The 17,822-nt window shown below is 42.9% G+C and overlaps 1 protein-coding gene across 3 annotated transcripts in view; it reads right to left on the bottom strand.

The window, feature by feature from the left end:
* Nucleotides 1–702: 702 nt before the first annotated feature.
* Nucleotides 703–17,822, bottom strand: part of LOC137199692 (protein unc-79 homolog) — a 32,966-nt gene continuing 15,846 nt past the window's right edge. The window contains exons 19-51 of one of the 3 annotated variants that reach the window (XM_067614154.1): nucleotides 17,485–17,712; nucleotides 17,043–17,184; nucleotides 16,271–16,350; nucleotides 16,004–16,152; nucleotides 15,717–15,874; nucleotides 14,107–14,288; nucleotides 13,622–13,823; nucleotides 13,301–13,483; nucleotides 12,559–12,627; nucleotides 11,810–12,147; nucleotides 11,484–11,666; nucleotides 11,156–11,318; nucleotides 10,608–10,757; nucleotides 9,217–10,473; nucleotides 7,928–8,029; nucleotides 7,290–7,406; nucleotides 7,104–7,206; nucleotides 6,868–7,008; nucleotides 6,703–6,741; nucleotides 6,463–6,575; nucleotides 6,091–6,176; nucleotides 5,529–5,702; nucleotides 5,135–5,203; nucleotides 4,936–5,046; nucleotides 3,540–3,644; nucleotides 3,364–3,441; nucleotides 3,154–3,243; nucleotides 2,877–3,052; nucleotides 2,194–2,377; nucleotides 1,883–2,086; nucleotides 1,574–1,651; nucleotides 1,442–1,483; nucleotides 703–1,329 (exon numbers count right to left, since the gene is read on the bottom strand). In XM_067614154.1, coding sequence (XP_067470255.1) covers nucleotides 1,141–1,329; nucleotides 1,442–1,483; nucleotides 1,574–1,651; nucleotides 1,883–2,086; nucleotides 2,194–2,377; nucleotides 2,877–3,052; nucleotides 3,154–3,243; nucleotides 3,364–3,441; nucleotides 3,540–3,644; nucleotides 4,936–5,046; nucleotides 5,135–5,203; nucleotides 5,529–5,702; nucleotides 6,091–6,176; nucleotides 6,463–6,575; nucleotides 6,703–6,741; nucleotides 6,868–7,008; nucleotides 7,104–7,206; nucleotides 7,290–7,406; nucleotides 7,928–8,029; nucleotides 9,217–10,473; nucleotides 10,608–10,757; nucleotides 11,156–11,318; nucleotides 11,484–11,666; nucleotides 11,810–12,147; nucleotides 12,559–12,627; nucleotides 13,301–13,483; nucleotides 13,622–13,823; nucleotides 14,107–14,288; nucleotides 15,717–15,874; nucleotides 16,004–16,152; nucleotides 16,271–16,350; nucleotides 17,043–17,184; nucleotides 17,485–17,712 — 5,685 coding nt within the window. In that variant the 3' untranslated portion in view covers nucleotides 703–1,140. The remainder of the gene's footprint in view (nucleotides 1,330–1,441; nucleotides 1,484–1,573; nucleotides 1,652–1,882; nucleotides 2,087–2,193; nucleotides 2,378–2,876; nucleotides 3,053–3,153; nucleotides 3,244–3,363; nucleotides 3,442–3,539; nucleotides 3,645–4,935; nucleotides 5,047–5,134; nucleotides 5,204–5,528; nucleotides 5,703–6,090; nucleotides 6,177–6,462; nucleotides 6,576–6,702; nucleotides 6,742–6,867; nucleotides 7,009–7,103; nucleotides 7,207–7,289; nucleotides 7,407–7,927; nucleotides 8,030–9,216; nucleotides 10,474–10,607; nucleotides 10,758–11,155; nucleotides 11,319–11,483; nucleotides 11,667–11,809; nucleotides 12,148–12,558; nucleotides 12,628–13,300; nucleotides 13,484–13,621; nucleotides 13,824–14,106; nucleotides 14,289–15,716; nucleotides 15,875–16,003; nucleotides 16,153–16,270; nucleotides 16,351–17,042; nucleotides 17,185–17,484; nucleotides 17,713–17,822) is intronic. The other 2 variants (XM_067614155.1, XM_067614156.1) reach the window with 2 other exon arrangements.

Genomic DNA, 17,822 nt, shown 5'->3' with positions numbered 1-17,822 from the left:
TGCAGAATACATTAATATCATCAGATCTAATTCATCTTAAAGCTTGATAATGAAATCCTTGCAGCAGTGAAGATCAAAACAAAGATTAATGTGCTGTTCAGCTTTCTAGCCCTGCTGTCATGTCATCTGTTATTCTCAGACAAGAGCTTCGTGGTAATGTGGTTAGACCTCACAACAATGCTTAATCATAACAAACCACATTAAGCCAAAGGTAATTGTGTTTGCTTGGTATACGCGTGGGCCAATCTGTTTCGCTGCTGCCAATGAAGAGGGGATGGAGGAGGAAGAGGTGGGAGGGGGGGGGGGGGGGGGCTTTCCACTTTGGGGAAGGGAGGGGGGTACACCGAAATAGTCTTGTTTACCTCCAATGTCTGGCTCCACCTTATCGAGTTATAAAGCTGCTGCTGCAACTCAGATTGGCCTCTGATCGATCTGAGCTCTGATGGCGAGAGGCAACATGACTGACAGTCTGACAAGGATCTCAGACGGGAGCTGGGTAATGCATGCCGTGTCATTTTCCCGGAGACACCTGAGGTTCAGTTCCTAGTCCGGAACAGTAAACAACAGAGCTGATTTTATCGCTCTGCCATCTGCATTATGGTAAACTGGACATTTTCCATATCAGTGCGGACATCAAAGGGCAGTAAATGTCACATTTGAATTTTGAAGGGGTCAGCAATTCATATGAAATGACAAGGTATCTGAAAAACTCATACTTTTATTATCCAGCTTGCAACCAAGCAACTTAAAAAGTGATAGAATAGGAATGTCACAGAGTGAGCATATATAAGATTCAACAAGCTTTCAGACACTCACTATCACTAACATGGATCTATAGAAATACTCTTAGTCATCTACTGACTCTTCTGATCTGTTGAATACAACAGTTAGGCACCTGATACAATTATCCCACACAAGTCTACCGAACCTTTAATTATCAGTTCCAGTCCTAGTACTTTAAAATAGCACAGATTTACTGTACATATACAAGTATCATACTAAAGGTGCTGGAAATGATTCAGTCTGAATGAATTCCACACAGCGTCATTTTACATAAGAGTCCTTTTTTTTTTGGTCAGCCAGAGGTGGATGCATGCAGGTCTATGGACCCAGATGACCCCGAGGTGACCAAAGAGCAGGTCACATGGGGTAGAACTGTGAGGCAGCCTCAGACGACTGGATCTCCACCTGTGCCATCTTGAACTGGGTACACTGCAGCCACTTGCGCAGAGCGAACGGTGGAGCTCCAGGCGTTTGGGCCTGCAGACACTGGTGGTTCACCCGGTTCTGGATGGCCTGGAGACGTAGCTGCAGCCCCGCAGATAAGTGCTGGGGAAGGAATGAAGGGAAGATGTCAAAGTTGTAGTTTAAAATCATCTAAAGTGTCGGTATTTACTTGCGTGGTATCATTCTGTATGGTAGAAAGCTTTGAAGGCCTTACCTTAAGGTTTGCCTGAATCATGGGTAGCCACATAGGAATTAGCTGAAGGGAAGAATAAAGGGATGGATGAGTTGTAGCTTGGTGATCATATCATTAATCATATGGTAAGAATTATGGTGAGTTATAGCAAACCTTGACAAAGATGGTTGAGTTGCACTCCTGCAGGGCTTCCATCAGACTAATGACATGAAGACACACCATCTCTACCATCTGAGAGGAAAAAAATCATCAATAAAAACTCAGATTTCCTCTATTACCAGTTACTGTTTCCTTGCCAAAAACAAAAGAGGAAATTATTACAAAAGTAGAAACTAAACGTCTCTCTTCTCTTTCACATTTCACATACAGTATGAACACGCAAACCATATTTTCAGGCCCCTGTTCCTACCTTAGCTAGCTTAGGTAGATCACTGATGGAAAAAGAGAAAGCAGAGCACTCACCACTTTATTGTGGGCCATGAGCTGTAGGATGCTGGGTGTAACACGACTCCAGAACTCCAGACCGGTGAGGATGGCACTGGAGGAAAACTCTGTCTGGTTCTGGTTCTGCATTGACGGAGCAGCAGCTGCCTGCTCGCAGTAGATGGTCCACAGCTGGGCGAACATGAAGGCGTGGAACAGAGAGCACATGTGCAGCACCGACGTCTAGAGACAGAGATCAAGACCAAAGCAGAAAAGGCCGGTGAGGTGGTTACAGATCATATTAATAAAACCTGGGTAGGATAATTTAAAGGGATTTGTTTCTGCCGGACCTTGGACTGTTCTGGGAAGCCAATGAGGATGACGATAAGATGATCAGCGATGTGGGAGCCAGCATCTAGAGGGATGGGCATGCAGGAGGTGGAGCCCTGGTGCAGCGCGCAGTGCGTCAGGGAGCCCAAAAGAAGCCAGGACAGCTGACGGATGTGGGACACACACTCGATGAATTCTTTTGGCCTGCAGATGAAAAAAAAACTATTTTACAAATGAGCCCACAATATGTTTTTACTATAGCAGCCTCATATTTTAGCCATGGGGATAGTTTCGGTTTAATTTGTCCAAGTTTTGACATGTCTCTGAGATTTGCCTGCACACCAACACACTGTCAACAGTTTTTATAAGGTCTATTCTCTTTCCGCTTTGGTAGAAAGTAGTTCAAATGAAAACTGTACACAGTAATGTCTGTATATCATCAAGACAAGGACATTGATTCAGAAAACAGATGGTGCTGCTGAATTCTTTAATGTATATTTTCAATGCTGTGAGCACCACAAATGAAATTCTAGAGGCAGAAATCTGAGAGACAGATATCAAAACCTGGACAAATAAAGTAAAAACAATGTACATGACTAGATATCACTAGAGATATGTGCAGGAATATGTTTTTATGTAAATTAGGGTGAACTTTACATCATGAAACTGTTACTAATATCATATGTTTTCTTGTCAGTCTTACCCTTGTTGCATGGTGGAGGGAGGATGATAAAGCCAGGGAAGATAACGGACTACAGCTTTGTTATCACGGTGATTGCCTTTGCTGATCTCCATGGCGGCGACTTGTGCCAAGCCCACTTTAAGGTTCCCCCCGAAAGTGTCCTCATGCAGCGGCTGACAGCAAGCCTTCATATGGCTCTGAATAACACATTTGCAGTGAGAGAAAGAGACTGCATGAGAGAAACTCTGCGCATAATAAAACAGCATGCACACTGTGGCATTCACATGAGGACACTTACTTTAAGTTTGGTTAGCGTGTGCATATCTGCAATAAAGTCCAGGAGCTCACTTATGTATTGTCTCATGCATTCCATTGCTGCAGTTGTGCACTGTTAAGAACAAAAAAAAAACATTTAAGGGGGGAATCACAGTGGGATCTATCTTTATTTCCTGCTGTTTTATGAGGCTGATTCTAATAAGATTCTAACGCATAGCGACTAAAATCTTACCCCGGGCAGCGTTGAGATCATGTGCTTTTGGATGATGGTGGATTCTGCTAGCCGTGTACCAATATCTGCACAAACGAACTGACAAATACCACAGCACAAGGATGAAACACTGATTTGTCACCAATATAAGTATATGGTTATTGCAGACTGAAGTGCATAAAAGAGATTCTTTTTACCTGGACCAGCAGTAACAAGTTTGTGTCAGGCAGAGGAGACTTGAACTTGAGAGCCTGCAGAAGCTCTAACACCACAATGCGGGACATGTAGAACTTATCTCTCTCCTGGATGTGAGGGGATAGAGTGGAGTAAATGTACTGATGCAGCAAGACTGCCTTTTTCTATTATCACTCTCCCTTACTCATGCTGCGAGGAGAGCATAAACTGTGTAGCCTGAATAGAGGGGGAAGGACAGGCAGCGAGAGGGAGGGAGGGAGGCAGAGAATAGACAAGAGAATGGAGAGGCTGAGGAGTAGATTTAGGCCAGTCCAGATCTCTCCTCCCAGAGTCCCAGGCAGCTCAGATGAGGCTGTCAGGCTGCCTTCTCCCTCCCTGAGGACAGGCTGCTCTCTTTGTTCATCCCTTCCACACAAAGCCCAGCTGCCTGTTTACAAACCACACTGTCATCTTCTGGCTTCCACTTTGCCTCTCTCTTTCTCTATGCAGTCATGTTTGCTTATGTTAGGTGCAGGCACATGCTCCTCCGCTCATACAGAATGCAGAGCTGCCTCTGACATTTCTTACTGTACAGCTTGCTAATGCGTATACCTGTACGTGGCATTCTCATAATTAAAAGTTAATCGAGCATGTCCGTTGGGTAAATAGCAAATCATAGGCTTAAGCTGAAGGGCCCGGTCGTATTTGGGTAGTGCAGTGCAACTGTGACAAATGCTGCATGGTATGACAAACTTTAGTGGGTCTAGAAGGCCTGACTTTGTGTCCTCAAAACCTGACCTCCAAAGATAACTGAGCCCGTTGAAAAAACCTTCCTGCGCTTCCCAGAAACCTCCCCTCACCATAAAACAACTGCACAGGACAGGTTCCAAAAGCAATTGCTCATAGTGACTCTGGGTTTTGAAAAGCGGATATTATACGGTGAGGAATTAAAGAGGGTGAAGAAAATCAATACTGCAGGAGACATAAAGCATGCAGCGTTGACAGTGGTGGAGGACTGAGGATTCATCTGGCCGAACAGTGCAGACAGCCCTGGCTCCATCTCTGTCTGAGACAGCCACTCAGAAACACACCATACATCCTCAGCTCTAGCACACCAACTAATCATGTTAATCAATATTGGCTGATTGCCTACTTAATCATCTGTGACACATGGCCACATTTCTGGCTGACTGGAGAGTCAGGGAAGTAGGTGTTGCACTATAAGAGTGATGACCAGGAGGCCTGCAAACAGGATCTCAACATTTTTAACACTGCAAATTAGTTTAAAAGGTTTAACTCTTTCAAGGCGGCGTAAATCCTGGATGCCAGCACATGTTTTATTCTTACAAATGAACACCTTTATTTACCTTTATTACTTTTATACACAAATGTAAGTAGTGTAAACACACTCAAGAGTACCTTGTTGAAGGCTTTGTAACAGAGTCCACATAGTTCCACTAGGTACGAGAGACTGAACATGCCGTACTGGATGACAAAGCTCAGCAGCTTGGAGAAAGGCTCCAGGAGGCTCTGCAGGACAGAGGAGGAAGACAAAAGGTGAGATGTTAGGGGCCAGGATTTGGACAAATCTGAATGTAAAATTATGCTATGGGCTTACCCGGGTTGCATTTGTGGTTGGGATTTTCAGTAGGCAAATTATAATCCTCAAACTGGAGTCCATGGGGCACTAATGAGACACACAAATTGCAAAATAAGTTAAGAATCTAAACTGTGTTTGAAAGTGCAAATGTTGCGCAAAAGCAGAAAATTATTGCATGATGCATAACCATAGTCTTGGACTTGGTGTTTTGAATTTGTCTGCAGTGATAAATTGGTTAGAATACACTAATTTGACCTCCAAGGTCAAAAGTGGCAGAGTCAAATCAATTACAATCTTAAGACGCTGTCCTATTGAACCTGACAAGGGCGCTGGTAGATGCTTTTTCCTCCAGCCATAATCACATTAAACCATATCAGAGCATGACTAAGTGAGCGGCAGAGTCGATATCTACCTTCAGAGGAAGCACAGAGGGCAGTTTTGTGAGGAAGGTCTGGAACTGGTTGCAGATGGTCGTCCACAGGTTGCTAGGAGAGTCCATGGGGAGAGCCTCCATGAAGGTGGCAATATTGTCAAGACAGTGCAGCATAGTGCCCCCTGCTGGCAGACTCTTCTTGTTGTTCAGGCCCTGGGGGGGCACAGAGGCATAAACCATAACAGGGTTATATAATGAAACTCTATAAGCGAAGATATTTCCATTTAACTGATCATTCAGTCCTGATCAATCCCAATGCTTGTGATGAGGGCAGCGGATTTAGGACACTGAAGCACAGATGATCACTTGGATGGGCTCATGCATCAGTGGGTTCTTATCTATGTCATTCATTTAGCTTAACAATAACAATAAACTGGTACAGTGGCGCAAAGGCAGGTTTTCTTGAATGCCCATAGGATTTGTTGGTTTTGATAGGCTTATGTTGTGCATGTAGCTGGAACCACAGAAGAGTTTTTGCTTTGACAAGAGCTCCTCCTGCTGGTTATATGACTGCACATGGATACATGAAGAAAAATCTCACCTCTAGCAGCATGTTGAGGGCAGCAACAGAACTCAGTTCATTGAAATCTATTAGCGAAGATGCAAGAGTCCTCAGAAAACTTCCGTCTGCAAAAAAAAGAGAGAAAGAGAGAAGGAATCATGATAAATGTCCACTGGGAGTTTGTTAAGTTAGTCTTATCATTAAGGAAAATATATATATAGCCTACATAAAAAGAAATATATAAATACACTTTTAAATATACATACATCTACTATAGGTTACTTATTTTTAAATACAATAAGGCCAAAACACACAAACATAAGCAGCTAAGGCATGCTGTTAGTCTTTATAGAGATAGTGCATGTGCAGTTTAAGGATTGTTAAATTTAGCATTAAGCGGTATGAGCAGACCTTTGATGTTACTTTGGAAGAGCTGGGGCAAGATGCCATTAGGGGCAAGCTGGTGGAACATACAGCGGAGGAACTGCTTGGCTACACCTGCTACATTCCCCGGGATCAACATACTGCAAAACATCACATGGAGAATAGCTTTGCTGGACGGGCAGTCACACTTCATATCTATTATTAAACTTATCTATAAGCACAATGAATATATGAGCACACCGGTGCGGCAGCTTTAATGTCTCATACCTCTCGGCTTGTCCAGAAAAATTGGCACTGGATGCCAACCTGAAAGAAGTTAAAGTGGTGGATTAGGACTCAGGAATGAATTATGCATGAGTTCTAAGGGTGAGTTATGAAACTTCATTTAACGGTGAAGTGCTGTGTGGATGTAGATTGCAGGAGCTGCTGTACCTGCCCACAGACTGCATGATGTCGAGAAGCATCGGAGCGGCCAAATCAGGGCTGAGGTGGATGAACATAGAGAGAACCACCACTGCGAGGCCAAGAGTCTCCTCATCGTATTCCTCCAGCACGGCTGCACAATCCCGACACCTAGAACATCACATGGAAATACACCAGGATGGTTTGAGCATTAAAATGACTTGTTTAAAGACAGGTAGCTTGTCTAGAGAGGTAGTTTAATTCACCTATCAGACATTGTTGTAGGCTGCTCGTCAATGAACTCCTCAGGCGCGGGGACAAACATGCTGACTGTGCTTGGTGCAGAGAGCAAACTGGTCTTTGTAGGACCTGTAGAGGAAGAAGTCATTAAAATAAAAAAGCAGCAAGCTTCTGGTGAGATTCAGATATTAGGTGCTGCAGCAGCGACTGACCCGTCTCCCAGATGCTGATGTTGTGTGGCGCGCTGGACTGATGCTCCAGCTGTCTCTTCATTAGCTGGCTCATGGTCAGAGCTCCCAGAGAGCCTCGCTTCACTTGACGGTACTGAGCTAAAAGGATCACAGACACAGAAAAAAAACATCTGTGTTCAAATATTCGCTTAACGCATTTCAGCCATACCAACAACAAGTGTGAGCAGTTAACACGGAAATAAGACGCTCACATGAAAAGAGATGGTCAGTGTTATTTATATTATATCACAAACATAAATTTAATTCTGAGCTGAGGCTTTTTGAGAAACTACACCATTATAACAATAAGTTACTAATTGGTAAATTAATTGTTCAAACCTTAGATAGGTATTTTCTCAGCGTTCTTAGGAATTTAATACGTTTTATGTGATTTTTATTTCATACTAGTCGCTCTAATATTAAGCTTACAGAAGTTAATTTGCAGGAAAAAAACAGGCCAACACTTTTCTGTTGTCTGCAAAGATATTAGATGCGCACTGAGACAGCACACAAGTAATCCAAAAAATTAGTATTAAGGCTCGCATAATGTTTGACGACAACAACCGTTCATTTTCTCGAAGTTGATGAGGAGACTGAGAAGTAAAGTATTTGGATCCTACTTGATACTGAAGAGCGGTGGCTTGTTTCGGGCATAGCAGCTTCAAGCGTTGGGGCTGAGGCAGATTCTCGTGGCTTTTCCAAGGTAGACAGAACTTTGTGATCTGTAAGGCAATATGAGTGAATCATGGGCAGGACATTGGCATCAGAATGTATGCCCCTACAGTATATGCCAGTAGACATCCAATAATAATGAACAATAAAGAATAGTTAGAGTCTAGTGAATAGTTATAGTCTATTTAGTGCTAATTTAATTACGGTTTGTTATGTTAAGTTTAGTGTTTTTTAGAAAGCTCACAAAAAGTTGTTCGATGTATGTTTAAATTCTTTCTCACTCCTCTATTTTTTTATATTAGGTAAAATATTTTTAAAGCTTCTGATGTGCACTCAAAAACCTCTGAAGTACTTGTTATTGGCGTGTTTGTATGAAAGGAAAGGAAAAGTGGACAAATACATATAGATCACACCACAGGACACCACAAGGTTGGAGTGGTCAATTAAAAACAGATTTGAGACTCATTGCACATGTTTCAAAGTGCATTTGTTTTCTAAAAAAAACTATTTACCTCATTAAATACAAATCATGTATACTTAACATTTATGCTGTCCATTATCAAATGCATACTATGCACTTTTTTGTTCTGTTTGTAAATGTATTTTCCTTTGTGTTCCAGGCGGCCATTGGTTTCCATTCATTTGGAATATGATGTGAAGTATAGTAGACTCAGCTTGAGTTGTGTTATAGATCACAGCCTATATTCATTTCAAGCCTGTATTAATTTTTGTCAGTTACATTGTCATTCTGTGATAATGTAGTTAATGTGCAAATTGATTTGCAATGCATCACCTCTTACTGATGATGTTACTTTGATAAAGTTTTAAGAGACTGCTAATTCCTTTTCATACTGGATAGAAAACAATGGAAACCTGGAAACAAAGAGACAATCAGCATGGTTTACAAAATGGTTCGCTGTGACAGAAATTTTATACAAAGAATCTTTTAAATGGGTTAAAACTTGCCAAATCACTGGGATGGTCCTTTATGTTTTTTAAAAATCTCTAGTTCAAATATACATTTTCAACTAAACTAGCACAAATTGTGTGTACTGTGCCTTTAAAAAAGCATTTGATATGTCTCCTCAAATCTTAGAAATTTTGAAACAAATTGCACAGCCAATGAGTACGCTGGTAAAGTAGAAGGATTTCACGATGAGCCCATGCAACAAGATCACTAAAAGAGCAACATTTTTTTTCTTCAAGCATCAGATATTTGTCTTTCCTTCCTTCTTACCAGTTTCTGCGGCCTGCTCACCACCCAACTTATCAAACGTGTTGAACGAGATGTCCAGGTATTCCCTCTGGATGGCACTGACGGCTATCTTCCTTTGCTTACGTTGTCGAGGAACGATCTGGATTTTAAACTCTGCCTCATCATTGTCGTCCTCGTCGTCGGGTTTGGGGTCACTGTCATCACCCATGTCGTCGTCCTCTTCATCGTCGCCGTCCTCCTCTTCGTCGTTGCTGTTACTCTTGCTTTTCTCCGGTGAGGACAGAGGCTCCGCTCTGTCTTCTGGTATGTCCAAGAAGATAGTCCTACTAGAGGGACTTGTCCCGGGTCCCATCCCGGTCCTCACCTCCTCAGAGGTCACGGATGTGTCGTCTATTGAGTTATCGGGGACATGTGGGGTCTTCCTCAGCAGGTCTCTCTTCTGCTTCAGGGTCATGGGGCTTTCATGGCAGACGTTTTCCGATCGATCAGGGAGGTCCAGGGAGGTGCAGGGAGTCACACGGTTCTGCCTCTTTTCCACGTGCGATTGTGGGAAGTCTGGGGTCTTTTTGTTACTAGAGCAGTCCTCCACACTCACCTGCACCACAGGGGACATCCGCAGAGTGTTACTGCTTGCGGGGGAAGCCAAGACCTTTGGACTGCCATTGAATTTGGAGCCTATGATAGTGTTGAGGTCAAATTCCTCATCACTCTCCACGATCCTCAGAGGAGGCAATGTTTCAAACACCAAGGAGTCGCTGTCAGACATAGAGAGCAATGAGTGTTTCTCTGGAATGGAGGTGCAGTCAGAGGACAGGTCAATGAGGTCTGGGTCCTCCTTCCCCTGAGCTGATCCCCCTAGAGAGCCCTGGTCCAGCTTGTCATCAAAGGTCTCCATGCAGCTGAGGCGGACCTCTGGGATGACAGGTTTGGAGATGTCAGACTGGCCACCTCGAGAACCTCGCCGGTCCACAGGATCACAACCCTCCACTCGAACCGAGGAGCCATCGGACGATCCTTTGCCGTGATGCCTGCCGTGGGATGTGGCAGAGGATGGTGGCAGGACCACAGGGGGCACCTGCATGTCACAGCGGTCGATGCAGGACTTGCGCCGATGTTCGTCCAAATTGAAGAGGATGGAGTCCGTGTTGGAAATGTCAAGAGACTTCTGCTTGTGCATGGCCTGCAGCCGCTTCTTCCTGGTGCTCTCCTCCCTCACGCAGTGCAGAATGCTGTCCTGAAGAGCGCTGGCTTCACGGTACTCTGACAGCTCAATTTCACCTGAGAGGAAAAATGAGACTTTATCCCAGTGAAAGCAACAAGCCTCCTGCAATCACAAAAATATGTTCTGCTGAAAAAGATAAGATCGATGTGCTGTAATACTACGCTTGACACTTAGAGCCTCTGCTCCTTACTTTTCTTGGCATTCAGCTCCACTGGCTGGTATTTTACAGATTTGCTGCCACCAATCCTCTTCAAGCGGGCAAAGAAGGTCTGTGACTCCTTGTTAGCAGCACCAGTCGGAGTGTCATGGACGTCTGACTCATCAAATACGCTGTCTTCCTCTGAAATGGAGAAAAAATATGAATGATTTTAGTAGCCTATAGATTATCAAAAACCTTCAGGATTGGGAACCCTTCATTTTCACTCTATTTTATACTATTTTATACAAGGTATAGTACAAGTTTTTCCTCTAAAATGCTATTCTGATCTATATCCTTCAATGGTAACCCTCAAAACATATTCAACCTAAAACCCACAATTATAAAGCACAAACACTTATAACATGCAGGCAGTTCTCTTCTCTGTTTCCAAACTTTTTTATTTTTCTTGCTAGCTGCCAGGTTTCATCCTCTGACTATATCAGCTGATTATATGTAAGCTAGCATTTTTTTTTACTTTTTATGACCTATTCAGCAAATCACCATTACTGAGATCTGCTGTTAAGATAAAAGTGTCTCACCTTTTTCTTTCTCACTGTAGCGGCTCATGTTGGAGTTGTCGCTGTAGAGGGGACCTGCTGTGGCGTGGGGACGACAGCTGTGATACTGGGCATTCAGAGTGTTGATGGTAATGTGGATCAGATGGAGAACCACTTTACTGCCGTCCATGTCTCTATAAGGGTACTACAGAGCAAAAAAGTATTATAAGATTATGTTGTATAGCTCTTATTCTCATAGTAATTCAGATATTTAAAAAATGCAATTCAATGCAAAAAAAGAAGAGAATAGAAGAGAGATTAACTCATGCAATGAGACCCCACTGACACATAGTAGTAAATCAAATAGTACCTTATAGAGGATAACTAGGAGGGCTTTGAGCCACATCTGTCTGATATGCGGCTTCAGGGCCCAGAGAGAGCATCTAGGTGGCTGCTGGAAGTAGTGTCTCAGCTGAGGACATGTGCAGTATTTCAACACCTGAACCACCAGGGGGAGCAACTGCTTCCCTAAACAAATATTGTAGTCCATCACCTGCAGGAAACAGCATTTCAGTTCATTAGCCTGCATGTTTTATTGTTATATTCCTCACAGCCAAGTACTAGACATTCCAGTAAAACTCCAGCAAAAAACACACAATATCAAGAAAGGTGATATTAAGGTTAAATGTCAGTCACTTGTGCAATGCCGGCAATGAAGGCGTTGAAGCAGGTAGAGGTGCGCATTTTCTGAGGTGCAATCATGAAGCAGCCCTCTTGTTGGTCGTAGCCCAGCAGCACATACAGGTGACGCTTAACAGTGTTGAAAGCCTTGGCACTGCCGATGTCTGCCTCAGCGCTGCTCTTGTCTTTGGCCATAAATTTCATGAGCACCATGATCAGCTGATGAACAGTCTGGTGATCTATGCCGGCGTCCTCCGGAAGCAGGTCTCTGATGACGGCGTCGTCCTCAGGAGATGGGGTCTGGCCTACGAGAGGGGCTGAAGCATCAGGGTTAAAGTGCGGGAGGAAACGTGCTGCAGACAGGGGAGAAGATGGGACAGAGGGAGGGGTGCAGGAGCAGGGGGAAGCAACACAGAAGGTAGAGGGGGTCAACTCAATCTGTCCACATCTCTGACAAGAGAGATGGATACATCATCATGCAGTATACATACATCAGTGCAACATGTTCATGGAATATGTAAACACAAAAAATGACCAACTAGCTGTTAGCAAGAGTGTTGCTTTTCACTCTTTCCGGTGGTAGAATCAGTTTGAGGCAGGATGAAAAAGCAATGACTGTCACCACAGAGCAAACATTGCCTTTTCATAGTGCGTTCAATATTTTCAGATAATAGCTTTATTAATATCCATATGGCACTTTAAATCCAATACGATGTGATTATGAAGAATAATACTGCATGTTTCAGATTTGGATTGTTATTTACCTGGCAGGACTTTCTCTATCATATCTCCCAGTGTCGGGGCAGAGTGCTCTTGCCTCGTAAGCCTTAGAGCTAAAAACCACATATGAAGAACACGATTTAGGAGAATGTACACGGGAGGTAGCACAGGACGCATGTCTGAGCTTCATGATCATCCAACACAAACACACACACACACACACACACACACACTGTTCACAAAGAACACACTATATCGCCTAAAAACAGTATGAATCCAAGTGAGTTAGGGCATTTGAATGAATCACATATATCCAACGATGACATCATGTTTGAACACAAGTAGTATCATCCAGACACTCAGACAGCCTTCTGTGCAGAGACAGAGATAAAATGAATGACATGGTCAGAAGTTCCTCAGTTTTTTTGTTTTTTTTTCAAACAACGTGGTATTTAGTCATTCAAGTGAAATGACATTTTGGAACAAGCGATGTAAACAAGTGAGGAGAGAAACATTAGGAAAAGGGGACCAGACTTTGCCCAAATAGCATTTGCAAATAAATAAGCATTTGGTTTCACTCACAAAGAATAGAAAATGGATTGTGATGATTGCATTAGGAAAAAGTAGGAAAGTATCATGTGATTTCTCTTTAAGACACATTTATGATTATTTAGACACATTTGTCTCAAAAGCTATTTGCAAACACAGTTTGACCACAGACTGAATGAAAGTGACACAAGATTAGATTCAATCTGATGGACAGAGTTGCTGATCTGTGCTACTCACGAAGGCGGTTGCTCAGTGACTCGGGGAGTGAAAATGCCCGTTTAGACTCCGTTGGGCCTCCTTTCACACTGTCACGGAGGGAACGCACACTCTTCTGACGATTCCTGGCAAATCGGGCCCGTCGTATCTTCCACAATGCTGCGTCGCTGAGATTGGCTACATTAGTTCGAACAGCTGTGATGGCTGTCAAAAGAAAAGTCACAAACTTGATTTAAAACGCTAATGTTTTTGTTGCATCAGGGAACTCCTGTTTGAAAAAGGATCAGCCAGTGTGGGTGGGGCAGGTGTAAAAATCAGAATGGGGACATAGCAGCTACGTACTAGTAGGGAAAGGGAACTCCTTGTTGCAGTCCAGGTGTAGCTGAGCCTCCAGAGATAATGTTTCAAAGCGGTTGACAAAGAATTCCCAGCTGAGTGCAGGGACGTCTTTCTTCAGGAAGTGCAGCAGCTGGAGTTTGCTGAGGATGATGGGCCGATCCCTCACAACAGTGTCGAACTGGAAATCCAGGCAGAGGCACAAGCCCTAGACAGTACACAACAAATGCAAACACAAATACAGTCCTATTATTTAATCCTATTTCAGCATATATGATGACTATTTAGCAGAAATGATTCAAAAACCCTGCACTCCCAAAACAGGAATGAAGAAATGCCTCATCTCTGTATACAGCCTTGTACTATATATCACTATTGGTCTTAAATAGGGCCTCACAAATCAAAGAGCTACATTTTATTTACTAAATCACATGTTCCACATTTGTGTCTTTCTGAACCTAAATTTCCTATTGACTATGTGAGCGGGTCACCTGCAGGGCCGGCCTCTTGATGGTGTCCAGCAGGAGTCTGGCCCGGGTGGCCACAGCTGGGTTGACGTCCTCCACAGAGGCCAGGAAGCAGCAGAAGGCATGGGCTAGGGAGTACTTCAGCAGGTGGTTCTTCGTCACCGCACCGATGTCCAGGAACCGACACAACACCGCCACCTTCTCCACTGGGAGTTTTCACGAGAACGCGGAGTGAAAGGGGATCATCATCAGCAACACAGACAGATTGCACAATGAGAAGAGGCAACTGAGCTGCCAGATGTCCCCACTTAATTACCATGATATCATAAACAGACCCAGCCATGAGGTCAGTGATGAAGATAATTAAGATGAATTCATACAATGTCTTTGTCCCATATTTGTCTTCATATGGGTATATAAATATGAATTTAGTTTGTTAAAGAAATAACAAAAATTACAGAACATAACGATGATATAAAATCTGCTCAATGCATCTGTATAATTAATATGCACATTTGTGAAGCAAGGTAGTCTGTAATCTGTTTTACAGGTGTTGTACAAGTTTTATCATGTAAGGCTCATGAATTATTGTCTTCACAGTTGTCACAATGACAATAACACGTCCCCCATCTCCTGTGTCATTGTGCCAAACAGGAGTGCATTTAGTCATTTCGAATAAGATCATCCATACCATAATTACTGGGCTTTTATTTATTATTTATCATGGCTCAACTTAAAAATCTAAAAATAAACACCTTTTCTGAAATCCATTAAGTCTCACCCACTCTGAGCTGATGGATAAAACCCAGTGATGACCACTGGGTGTCAGTGTGGGAGTTACAAGACATTCCAGTGCAGTGAGAGGTGAGGTAGATTGTCTTTTTCTCACATTTGAAGTTTAAAAAAGACAGATTGTACAAATTACACCAACAAACATTATAATTTCAACACTACTAATAAGGGGGTACAATAACATTATTAGAGCTCATGGTGGTGATAAAGACCATCAGTGTTTCATCACCATGTTTTATTTAACCAGATGGAAAGATCAAATAATTTATTTGACCATTTTTTAGGGAGTTAAGCATATATACACAGCAACCCGATAACTTAACACTTTCTACAAAATACATATATTTTGGGCTACAGTCAATTGAATTTCTCTCCTGTTTTTTTCTATATCTATACATTGAGTCAGAGGAAATGTCCTCTGCCTCTGTCTCAAGGTCGTACAGCTCCTCTCTGCCAATCACAAGGCGAGAAAACCATTATTAATCCCACAATTCCTCGCTGCCGCCTGTTTGAGCCACATGGTAACCATGACAACACAAAGGGGAGATGCGGGCAGGCTGTGGTGCGGTGGTTTAGGAAGCATATTATATTAACAGACTGAGGGTCTTCCTGTAACATTTCATTCATACAGCCGCAACTACCGCACTTGCAAAACACATCTTGAGAACCACAAATAAGAACTGCCATTGAAGAAGGTTGATTCACATCATTTAGAGCTTGATGCAGTGTTTATACCTGCACATGAGGCTTTATACAGTATATAATCATTTTTGAGAGGCAGTTGCAGATATCAGATACACAGTATACAGTATGTAATGTCAGACAGTAACCCTATCTCTCACCTGCTTCGAATCGTATTTTCCAGTCTTTGCTGTTGAAGTTTGTGTTGATGAGGTTCCAGAAGATGTCCGCCCCGTGGGATAGAGAGAGGGCGTGGAGGAGCTGGGGCACAGCCAGAGAGGCCAGCTGGCAAAACTCTGACTTCAACATGGACCACAGACTGAAACACAAACATCACCAAAATTAGATACATGCACAAGTGGCCATCAAGGCTAAATTAACAGATGCAAACCAATATTTCTATCAGAATGATCCCCTATGATGTTTCTTGCAGAAGAGAGTCACACACCTCGGGATGAGCATCTTCTCTTGGACGTAAGCCAGGAACTGGGGGTGATCCTTACGAGCAAGGTACAAACACTCTCCATGGAGACACAGGATCTTCAGACAGTTGAGCATGTTGAACAAGATGTCAGGCTCCTCAAACTTGGACATTTCCTGAATAAAGAGGAGATGTGTGACTCATGTACGCTCAAATAAACCACAGGAAACACTGCAGAATGCCTCAGGACAATTTGTGCCTCAGTTTTAATATTCAGTTATGCAGAACAAGTACCTGAAGAATGGTGTATATAAGCTTCAAAGACACAGGGAGCTGCTGGTAGGAGAACTTCTTATCAGAGTTATTCTTCATGGCTGGAATGAAGGGGGTAGGGTTAGATACAGTTTAACTTTCAAGTTACTCTGTAGAGATATAGATGCAAACATGAGTCTGAAAGGAATAGTTTGACATTTTGGGAATCATGCTAATTTTCAGTTACTTGCTGAGAGTTAGATGAAATTGATGTGACTCTCATGTATGTTGAGTATTAGCATAAGCACTGGGAACAGGGAGAAACAGACTCTGTCCAAAAATAATCTAAGCTAACCACTTGCTGGCTCCAGTTACATATTTAACATACAAACATAAGAGTTTTGGCAAGAAAATGCAATTAAGCATGATTCACAAAATGTGAAACTATTCCTTTAAATATAAAGTTACAACCAGCAGCCAGTTAGTTTAGCATATGTAGCGTTTTCCTTTAAGGGTTATTGGTATTCCTCTGGCAGCTAACAGTTCAATTTGAATAAAAATCAAGTATGAAGGTCAAACAGATTGAAACATCACAAACTAATACATATCCCATCAGTAAGAGAGACAGTGTGCAGTGAGTTTTCTCATTTTTATTCAAGTTGTGCTTTCCTCTGACATACCTGTCAAATATTCAGAGACTTTTTCAGTTTTTCAGTCAACTCAATGAAATTATAGTTAGTTTTGGCTGAAACATTCAATCATTTTTATGTAATATTTTAATTTTGCCAACATAGTGTACAGAACTGATGCTCACGTGCGTTATCAGGAGAGTGGTTGATGGGGTTGTCAGTGTGTGTACCACTCGGGTTATCTCCTTCCTCACTTCCGTTCTCCGTCCCAAAGGAAAAATCTGTCTGTGGCAAAAGTAAAGTTTCCTCTAAACTGTCTGTGGGTTCCTGCAAATAAAATCAAACATTGTCAGAACATCTCCTTTATATGTTTCACGTCATCGATAATTCAGCTGAGCATGATATTACTTAAGCAGTTTTAGAATTACTTTCAAAGAGATTTTTATGAACATGCTTTAAGCTTCATGTCCTCCACAACAAAGTTAGCTCAATCCGACATGCAGTGGTGTTTTTGGCACTGTGATTTGGGACATGGGGCTTACCTGACATTAATTTCAAAGCTTTAACTGCCTGATGCACAGGGTTCATTTATTTTTGGAGCATAATAATGCATGCTGTGTCGCTCACCACCAGGCGTATCTCTTCCCGGGGGGTCAGCCTCTCCAGGAGCTCACAGCCCAGCTGGTAGCACAGGATGCTGGATTGGCACAGGCTGCACTCCAGGGCCTTCTCATCCTTCTGGCAGGTGTGTGAGCCCCCCCATGGGGCCTGGAAGACGTTGTTGATGATGCCCACGATATCCTTCCCCAGGCTACTGTCTAGACCCAGCATCACACCGTCATCCTGGAGCTCCATCTGGGACAGCGGGGGAGACAACCGTAAAAACACAGGAACAGAAAGTGGAGCACGACACAGAAATCCCAACATCCCACCTGTGTGCATTGTTGTCATTGCATTGTGTTACT

The sequence above is a fragment of the Thunnus thynnus genome, chromosome 16, assembly GCF_963924715.1.
Source record: "Thunnus thynnus chromosome 16, fThuThy2.1, whole genome shotgun sequence".
Lineage (NCBI taxonomy): Eukaryota > Metazoa > Chordata > Actinopteri > Scombriformes > Scombridae > Thunnus > Thunnus thynnus.
Note: the sequence above shows the minus strand (reverse complement) of the source record. Positions and strands in the feature narration are given on the sequence as shown.